The sequence below is a fragment of the Hemibagrus wyckioides genome, linkage group LG08 (assembly GCF_019097595.1).
Source record: "Hemibagrus wyckioides isolate EC202008001 linkage group LG08, SWU_Hwy_1.0, whole genome shotgun sequence".
Classification (NCBI taxonomy): Eukaryota; Metazoa; Chordata; class Actinopteri; order Siluriformes; family Bagridae; genus Hemibagrus; species Hemibagrus wyckioides.
In genome coordinates, this window is record NC_080717.1 from 21,081,798 (window position 1) to 21,091,163 (window position 9,366).

At 42.3% G+C, this 9,366-nt stretch overlaps 1 protein-coding gene across 10 annotated transcripts in view; it reads left to right on the forward strand.

Moving 5' to 3' along the window:
* Positions 1-8,761, forward strand: part of fam13b (family with sequence similarity 13 member B) — a 34,327-nt gene extending 25,566 nt beyond the window's left edge. For 2 of the 10 annotated variants that reach the window (XM_058397978.1, XM_058397981.1), the window contains exons 14-24: positions 544-609; positions 1,892-2,102; positions 2,210-2,348; positions 2,756-2,837; positions 3,119-3,262; positions 4,004-4,230; positions 4,491-4,574; positions 4,701-4,796; positions 5,131-5,414; positions 6,238-6,339; positions 6,603-8,761. In XM_058397978.1, the coding sequence (XP_058253961.1) occupies positions 544-609; positions 1,892-2,102; positions 2,210-2,348; positions 2,756-2,837; positions 3,119-3,262; positions 4,004-4,230; positions 4,491-4,574; positions 4,701-4,796; positions 5,131-5,414; positions 6,238-6,339; positions 6,603-6,726 (1,559 nt within the window). In that variant the 3' untranslated portion in view covers positions 6,727-8,761. Of the gene's footprint in view, positions 1-543; positions 610-1,891; positions 2,103-2,209; positions 2,349-2,755; positions 2,838-3,118; positions 3,263-4,003; positions 4,231-4,490; positions 4,575-4,700; positions 4,797-5,130; positions 5,415-6,237; positions 6,340-6,464; positions 6,582-6,602 lie in introns of those variants that run through there. The other 8 variants (XM_058397985.1, XM_058397984.1, XM_058397983.1 and 5 more) reach the window with 7 other exon arrangements.
* Positions 8,762-9,366: the final 605 nt, after the last annotated feature.

Sequence of the window (9,366 nt, forward strand, 5' to 3'; positions counted from 1 at the left end):
CTACTTGTGTTGTTCATGAGTAACTTCTAATCTTCAACTTTGCAACAGCTGATCATTTATACATGAACACTGCTGTATGGAAAACAAGGTTCGATGCACACGCTGCACTTTTGCAAATTCATGCCCAGCACAAAGAGACGCGTCTTAAAGCCTGTTTCCGTTTACACATGGTCATGCAATTATATCAACTTAATCTGTGCTTGCTCTTCCGGCGTACATGGTGGCGACCCTGTGTCCTTGATAAATGACTTATAAGCAGATAGATCGGTTTAATAACTCAACTGTTAATGAAAGGTTAATAGAGGAAACCAGTTTCTAATGGATCAGTTATTAACTGCTCTTAAAAATTTCCCTATATATATATATATTTTTTTTTGCTCAGGGGCAGTGTGTACCTAATTAGTCATCACTCATTTTCACTTCAGCCATTACTCCAAATCATTCTTAGATGCCATTACGTAAAGCTCAGCCCCTTCTTCTTTGCTATCTCTCTCTTAATTTCTGTCCCTCTGTCTCCTCTATCCTTTATTTATGTCTGGTCAGCCTCATGCCCCAACACCTTCCCCCTCATAGACTTCACATGTATGCACCTGCAGAGAGAAGGGCATGGTAAGTATTAGCTCGAAAGCCATTGTTGCGTTCCTCTTTTTAACGAGCATCTCAGCTAACCACCCCTTTGAGATCACGACTAACATGTGTCCCTTTCAATCCCCTCACACCCAATTAGTATGGCTGTTTCCCACTGGTCTTGTTCTAGCCTCCGCAAATGCAACAGCTTTCCCCTAATGATCACTTGGCTCGGACATGGAAAGTGTCGAGTGGACCGGCTAAGTTTCCATAGCAGTGGGCTGCGCTCCAGTACATTCTCTTCATCCGTAGACACTCTGGGCCTCTTTGGCTCTAGGGGTTGGAATCTCGCTCTAGACCCTGCAACCCAGTGTGATTGTGTTAGCATGCTCCGCTGCACCCAGTGCTACACAGCAGTAGTGAAGCCTTGTGTTGCAATGGATTTAGTAGCTCTAAGCCTCCTCATAATTTTCCGTTTGCTGACTTTTTTTTTTTTTTTTGGGTGCTTTTTAAGGGCATTTTCACACTTCCACAAGCAGACCTGAGACTTTGATTACGTGTGAAAATTGTTTTCCTTCTCAGGCATGGTTCTTAAAACAATCTCTACTTAAAAATGATAATGAACTTATGTGTGGTCTGCACTATGTGTGAAGGTGACCAATACTGAGGGCAGGTGTTGAATAACGTGATAGTCATGTAACTATTGCAAGTAAATGACAGAAAAATAAATGGTTTTATAGGTTTTTCTTCTAACAGAAAATGTTGCAGCTGATTATATGGATCATTTAAACCCAGTTGACTACAGCTGATAGAAATGTTGAGTTAATTTTGTAAATAAGTAAACGGCTTGGACCGAAAATCTTTACCAAAAGCAAGCCCATATAATAACAATCAAGGAATGTACCCATTATCTCTTGTATTGCAAAGGTTTCATGGACCTCAGGAGTGATGTGAAATTACACAATCGATAGAATTTGAAAGGGATTTGTGTGTGTGTGTGAAAACAAACCTTCCCCAAATTAGTCTGCAGCCATTCCTGGGCCAAGTGTGAATATGCCCTCATTGTGTGAGCCTGTTTTGGAAGCCCCCCCGTAACTATTTTGGGGTGTCTATTATGCAGTGCAGTCAGTGGGTCATCTGATCCCTCTGGTCCTTAGCGTGCTCTGCTGGCCGCATCCCTTACTAAATGCTTCACGGTGGTCCTGCAGCAGCTCCCCCAAGCCTCATGTGACCAAAGGTTCTGGGTGTTAATACATAATGCCAAAATGTGTCTCTTCTGAGATTGTGGTTTCATTTTAGCTGACCCTGCATGTGTGTGTTATAGATCCCGTTCCAGTGTTCATGTCATGGCAGGAGGAGAGTGAGTCTGGAGAGGCGCAGTTGTCTCCACTGGCAGGCCGCATGTTGCCATTGCCTCTAGGGGAAGACGCGCAGCCATTACTGGCACGTCACTTCCTGGATTTCGGTCACAGTCAGCGCTTCCTGCAGCAGGACTCTGATGCAACATCTTCAAATAAAGCACTATCCTGTGGAAGGTGAAGAGATCCATGGACAACCCTTACTATTTAAATGAGTTTAAAGTTTAGAGTTTGAGAATTGCTGCAGCATGGCTCATCTGTCTTTCCCTCCATTCCTTTTCTAGGCCTCGCCGGGCCTCCTTTAGCTCCAGGGAGAGTGCAAAGGGAGACAGTGTCTGTCAGCAGCTCACCAAGAAACTCCAGAACCTCAAGAAAAAAATCAAGCAGTTTGAAGAGCAGTTCGAAAAAGACAAGAACTACATGGTTGGCACTGCTCCTCTTTCATTTAAGCCTAATTCCTTTATCTAACAACATGGGCATATGAAATGTGTTTGAGATTACCAGAGGCAATCTTCCAGTATTTGTAACAGAATGGAAAATGTGTTCACTTGAAACTTAAAGTGCAAATTTCTGGTTACTTACATAATCAAGTGGAACTGAGACACTTTGGTGTTTGTTATGGTAACACAAGCGTGTTTCTTAAAACGGTAAAGTTTAACAATGTCTGTTGTTTGCCCCAACAAATGCACCTTGACTGCTATTACAAGTGAGTTTTAAGTCAACAGGCTTTTTATTTCTAATCATACACTACAGATGCCGTAAATAGTGTTCTTTTAATGTTGCCAGCCATCTCTGATCATTTCAAACTTATTTATGTCTTTTATTTCCAGCCATCTCATGCTGACAAGGCAGCTAATCCCAAAGTCCTGAAGTGGATGACCGACCTCACCAAAATCCGTAAACAGCTTAAAGGTAAGCCCTGAGTGAGTGACTAGCGGGGGTGCCTGGGTCTTAAGTTGGTCTTCAGTGATTAACATTAGCTTAGTAATGGACAGTGTGACCCTCAAAACAGAGCGGTCTCCCCATCACTGCTCCATGTCACACGGTACCCCCACCCACTCTCACATGTTGGTCGATTCTGATTGGCCGCCACCCTTTTCATTCTCCATTACCATGTGACGCCCCCTCAGAGGTGCACTGTCGAATAAGTTTTTCTCTCTCTTTAACTAAACACCCCTGGATGACCTGATCAGCAGGACGACAGCACCTCTTACCCAAAGCTTCCCTGAGGCACCAGGCAGTGCTTCACTTGCACAGACGCCACTCCTCCGCTCTGAACACACCCTATTTTACACAGTCACGCCCCCTCACTGTCTCTAGACAGACACCCCACTTCTGTAAGTACTTTGAAGCAGCAGTAAGTAGACATAAGAGCTATTTTGTGGTCCTCTCTCCTGTCCTCTTTCCTTAATTTTGTCTGACTGCGGCCTTGTAGAACCGTTCCCCCATGGGTGGACTCTGAGCCATATGTCAGGTTTTTTTTAGTCCAGTGCAAAGAATTCTTTTTGTTTGGTTTTTTTGTGTGTGTGTGTGTGTGTGTGTGTGTGTTTTTGTTGTGTCCTTTTTAAAGGAAATGGGGTGACGTATTGTCTCTGGCACCTCAATGATGTTTTAGAAGCAATCTGTTTCCTCTGTGCTGACCTCCTTTTATATATCTGCTTAAAGAATATGAAGATTTAATAACTTACTCCTTCTGAAAAATAAAGTTAAGTAGCGAAAACAGATGAATTTGCACCATTTTTCCTTTTCCCCAGTTTCTGTTTCCCCAGGTAGTTGATCATGTTTGTTATTCAGCTTTGCTTCCTTCTTCTTGCACTGGAGCTAGATAGATAAAAATCCATGTTACTCAAGAGCTTTTTTTTTTTTTAGCAAATGCATGTGCAAATAGTATTTATGAAAAAAGATTTCGTATTACAGCCTATTAGCTTCAGTTCAAGCAAACGAAGCAAACTTTGAACATCTATATGAACTGGATTTAAACACAAACAATTTGCTTACTCCTTGTGGCACCCTAGCTGTAACATCTTTATTTCTCTTTCGGTCTGTGTGTGTGTGTGTGTGTGTATGTTTTAACACAGATGCTAAACACAAGGCAGAGAGTGAGCTGACCCCTCAGACACGCCCACGCAGCAACACACTGCCCAAGAGCTTCGGCTCCACTTTGGAACACTCGACTTCTGAGGGCCTCGCTGACAGAGAGGGTGAGGGACGGGGGTGCCGGCCCACCTGCGAAGAGACGCTCCAACTCATTGAGCAACATCTAAGAACTAGGAGAGAGGAGGACGGCTGGCCCGAGGACATCAGAGTCAGTACAGCTGTAGCGATTCCTCTCACACATATTGTTTGCTTTTAACTGTTCTTTAAGCACTTATAAAAGCGAAGGGTTAATTTATCACGGCCTCATTTAAGGAACGCTAATGATCTGCCTTTTGTCACTAGTATCCTTTATGTTGCAGTGACTCTTATAGTTACAGGCATTAAAACTTTTTAGACCGTTTTTGCAAAACAGATACTAAACCTGGAAATGTGGAAAGTTAATGGATGGATGTTTGTTCCTTCTGACAGAAAATGACCAAGGAGCAGCTCGCTTGTGAGAAGACGGTGCTGCAAAAGAACTTACTGTATTATGAGGGACTGCACGGTCGTCCTGTAAGTCTCTGCTCCGTCACACTTTTATACTCTCAAACCCTTTGCATCAGAATTCCATTAATTACATATAAAAATCTGAGCAGTGTGTGTTCTCCAGGTCAGTGCTGATTTGTGTGTAAATTCCAGGTCACTCGTGAGGAACGCTTGATTGTCAAACCACTGTATGACCGATACCGGCTGGTGAAGCAGATGCTCACTCGTGTCAGCATCACGCCCATTATTGTAAGGCCTTCCTCATATTTACACACATACTAACACATTCAGATTCACTGGGAATCTTGTGTATTGTGCGACACTATATTTTAGATTTTAGATAGATTTTCATGTATGTGCAATAAAACAGTGAGTGAGTAGGGGAAAGTTCAATAGACTTTCTACGACGGACAAAAATAGAAATTCAAGTTTGTGCCAGTTTTAGTACAGGAGATTTGAGTCTGAGCGAACTTGAAACGATTGTCCACCCCCCTTTCTTTCTTTCTCCTCCCTTCCTTCCTCTCATTTTTCCTTTCTTGTCCTGTCCACTTTCCTCTTCCTTTTCCTATTTCCCTTCGTTCAGGCCTCGCCTTCCAGCAAGAGACGCAATCAGACACTGCAGCCCATCATCGAGGGTGAGACTGCCCACTTCTGCGATGAGATCAAAGAGGAAGAGGAGGAAGAGGATGAGCAGGAAAGTGGAGGAATGCAGAGTGACGATTCGGAGGTCATCATCGCTTTGGACCCAGCAGCCCAACCCAGCTCCCAACAGCCTCTGCCTGACAGCATCCTGAGGCCCAAGATGGGCGAAAGCTCGGGCAAGTTGACCCTTGACCTGCGCCTGTCCAGCTCTAACGCCTCCTCCATGTAAGTGTGATCACCTGCATCGACCTGTTCTCTACTCAACAACAACACAGTCACTACTCCACATTTAAACTCCAGCTTTGACCTTCGTCACAGTTAATGCAACCTACCAGTTGTAGTTTTTAAAGCTGCTTAGCACCGGCTTTGTACACCTGTTTACTTCAAGCGCACGTTTGTGTACGCACGTAGCTCTTGTTGTAATTCTCTCTGTATGAGGCAACCCACCATCACGAGGAAGAGTATTCAAAGTGCATGTAGTCTCTGAGTCATCGACCTCAAAACCTCAAACTGTATGAGGGGGCAATCGTTCTAGAAGGAAATGAGCAGCATGTTGTTCATGCTTCCGGGGCATTGGGGGGGACACATTAAATCTTCTTATTTGATGTATATAGAACGAGTGACTCCAATAAGTACATGAGGTGAACTATAAACTACTATTTTACTACATATTGTGTAGTACTTTATTTTATAAGCAGCAAGGGTCATGTAAAAAAATACCATATATGGACATTTAAGCAGTTTTACACAAGCAAGACTGCTGCTGTAATATCAGTGATACTAAAGTGTTTTATACGATTGTATTAACAATAGATAGTAACCAAAATAGTTTCTAAAGAAGCCACAGCGAGGTAGAAGATTTCGTGTTGCTATGCGATGCAGGGACTGACTATAGCAAGTGTATTAACAGTTTCGGTGTAACAAAAATAAACTGGAATTAAGAATGACAGAAACGGTGAAATGTATCTGTGCCGTTATAAGTATCAAAATCTCCTTGTCCGGTAAAAGCAATACTAAAATGTTGTGTAACTCCTCCTGTATCCCACAGGCCTGAGCTCCTGGAGCAACTGTGGAAAGCCAGAGCAGAGAAGAAGAAGCTGAGGAGGACCATTCGCGAGTTTGAGGATGAGTTCTACAAGCAGAATGGAAGGTAAAATGCAGAGACTTGCTTGATGTACTGAGCTAAACCGCTGCTCCAAGTTTCCAAAGTTAGTAGCCTTTTATAAGAAAAATGACCAAGCTTGCAGGTAAACACACAAAAATATATCCAAACAGCTATACACAATCCGATCTGAGCTCCAGTGCAGGTAAGAAATAGAGAGATCGGATCTTAACACCGCTCCCGCTGCAGCGTTTATTCAGGACGATGACCACACGGCTGTTCCACTGACCAAGTCACTGCTCTTCCGATAGGAACGTACAGAAGGAGGACCGTGTCCCGATGCTGGACGAGTACAAGGAGTATAAACGCATCAAAGCCAAATTGCGCCTGCTCGAGGTCCTTATCAACAAGCAAGACTCCTCCAAGTCCATCTAGAGTCCCAGCATGCAGCATCAGTAACACCACCAAACATCCACGACTACAAACCGACTGCTTTCGCTTTCAGAGGACGACTTTCTTTCTGTCCCAGGTTTTTTTTTTTTATATATATATTTAGTTGTGCCTGTTTGATTTTGTTTGATCATAGCAAGAAAATCCTCAGCATGAAGTGTGTGTGTGTGTGTGTGTGTGTGTGTGTGTGTGTGTGTGTGTGTGTGTGTGTGTGTGTGTGGACAGCAAGAACAGAACTTCCTCCCGCATCCACAGTTAGCATCTTTCTCAGACTTGTACCATTTATTAAAACTGCATCCCCAAAACCCCGGGGACCTGATACACTATTAATGTGTGTGTTCTGGACAGAATTTTGCGTCTCTGTGTAAAAAACAAAAACAAAAACAAAAATCATCCTCCATGTGTACACAATATGTTTGTGTTACAGTTATGTCCACATTTCATCTAAAAGAACTTACTGATATTATACTCTGAATGTTAGTGTTATTTTGTTTTCTTAGATACTCTCTAACAAGATAAACAAGAGAACATTGTTGGTGCTCTTTTTGTTTGTTTGTTTGTTTGTTTGTTTAAACGCGTGACTTATCAGCAACCGGACGGTTGATCAGACTGACCAGAGAATTTAACGTTAAATCGAAGCTTGTTAACGTTAAATTGAATAGTATTCCCACTCCTTTTTTGGCTCTGTGTTTTAAAAGTACTATGTAACTAGGTGTATATTATTATTTATTAGCATTTCTTCACTGTTTATGAATCACATGTCTCTCGGCTTCGTGTGTAAATAACGGATCACAGAGGAAACGAGTGCACTATTAAAAATATCTAATCTGATGTTAGGAAAGATTAGTCAAGGGGTCACATTATGCTCACTCATGTCACACACCCGGGACGTTATGGTTAAACCCGGAGTTAATCAGCCTGGCCGGGTGAAGGTCAGGTCATGAAGCAGTGGTGTGTGTGTGTGTCCTCTAGGACAACACAGCTTTACCGAAATCCTGGTGAACCGTCAACCGGGACGTCGTCGTAATTTCACAGAAAGTGAGCACAGTTGGAACTAATCACTAATCGGATCATTTTAAGATACATTCCATCAACTTTACTTTGACAGACTGTAACGTGTCCTCAAGGACGCCTGCTTTATCTTTCTATTGGATTTCGTGGACTTGTTGAGATTGGGTTTCCCTCCTGAAGGACATTGTAGCTCACTGACCTGAAACCAAGTTTTATATATATTAATAAATATATATATAAATCAGTTAAAAACAAACATTTCTAGATGTCTGATTTTGCTTTCCATGCTTGATCAAGCAACTTGAAAGTGAAAAGCAGTGCTGATGTATTTGCATTAAGCTCTGGGCATTAAGTGCAGGAACAATGGGCAGTCGAGTCCGAGTCAAGAGAGAGAGAGAGAGGGCGTGTTACGTGTGTACAGTCTAAACTAGGAGGGAAGCCAGAAGCACTAGATGAGAGAGAGAGAGGGTAGAGGACGTGCTCGATTTCTTTTCTCGAGTCACTCCGTGTCGGTGAAAGCAGGTAAAAACGGGATGTTTATCTGCAAAAGGTGTGTAGGAGCGAGCAAATGTTATTTGCACAGCATTCTGAGAATGCAGCCCACTGTTTATTCAGATTTGCTTGTACATTGAAGCACTAATTGTATCTGAAGGATGTTACTCTTTTTTTTCTTCTTTTTTTTGTATGCATGTTAAGCCCCTGTGTCACTTTGCAAATGTTACATGCAGGTTTTGTTTCTTTTTTATTTTAACAAGCATTATTTTGTACTCATTTTTTTTTTCTCCATCTTTTCAAGCATAGTTTCCTGTAATTATCTTGCTTGTTTGTAACAACAACAAAACAAAAAGTGTCAGTAGTGCGTTTGCATGGCAAATGTTTGTATTTCTATTTTTGTGCCATGAAAAATAAGCAATAACGACGAGGCATCAAGGTCTTTAGCGGTGGAATGAGAGGACGTCTGCATCCATCGTGTGCATTTCAAATAAATGGCTTGTGAGACATTTAGAGACTTGCTTTTCCTCCCAGTTGCATTTTTTTATATATATATATATATATATATATCCTGCTTGTAAAAATTCTTGGTAAGTTACAGAGAAGAATGTTGACCAAGCTTTCCAGAAATAAATACACGTATCTGGAATGCAGCGACAGAGGAAGAGGTAGAGCAAAGCTTCTTGTCTCTGGTTCTGTGTGTGTGTGTGGTTACAGGTTTCCGCTGCCACCCAGTGACACCTACATTTTTTATACAGTGCGGTAACTCAGTTACAAAAGTGTGAAACAATAAGGGGAGTTTACTGTAATGTGTAGTTTTAGAATTATTCACTGCATCAATGGAAAAACATCAGCAGTAATGCCTTGCAGCATAGACTGGATGTGCATCTAAACCCCCTTTTAAACAAACTATACGCCGATCAGGCATAACATTATGACCACTGAGTAACACTGATGATCATGGCACCTGTTAGTGGGTGGGATATATTAGGCAGCAAGTCAACATTTTGTCCTCAAAGTTGATGTGTTAGAAGCAGGAAAAATGGGCAAGCGTAAGGATTTGAGCGAGTTTGACAAAGGGCCAGATTGTCATGGCTGGACGACTGGATCAGAGCAGCTCTT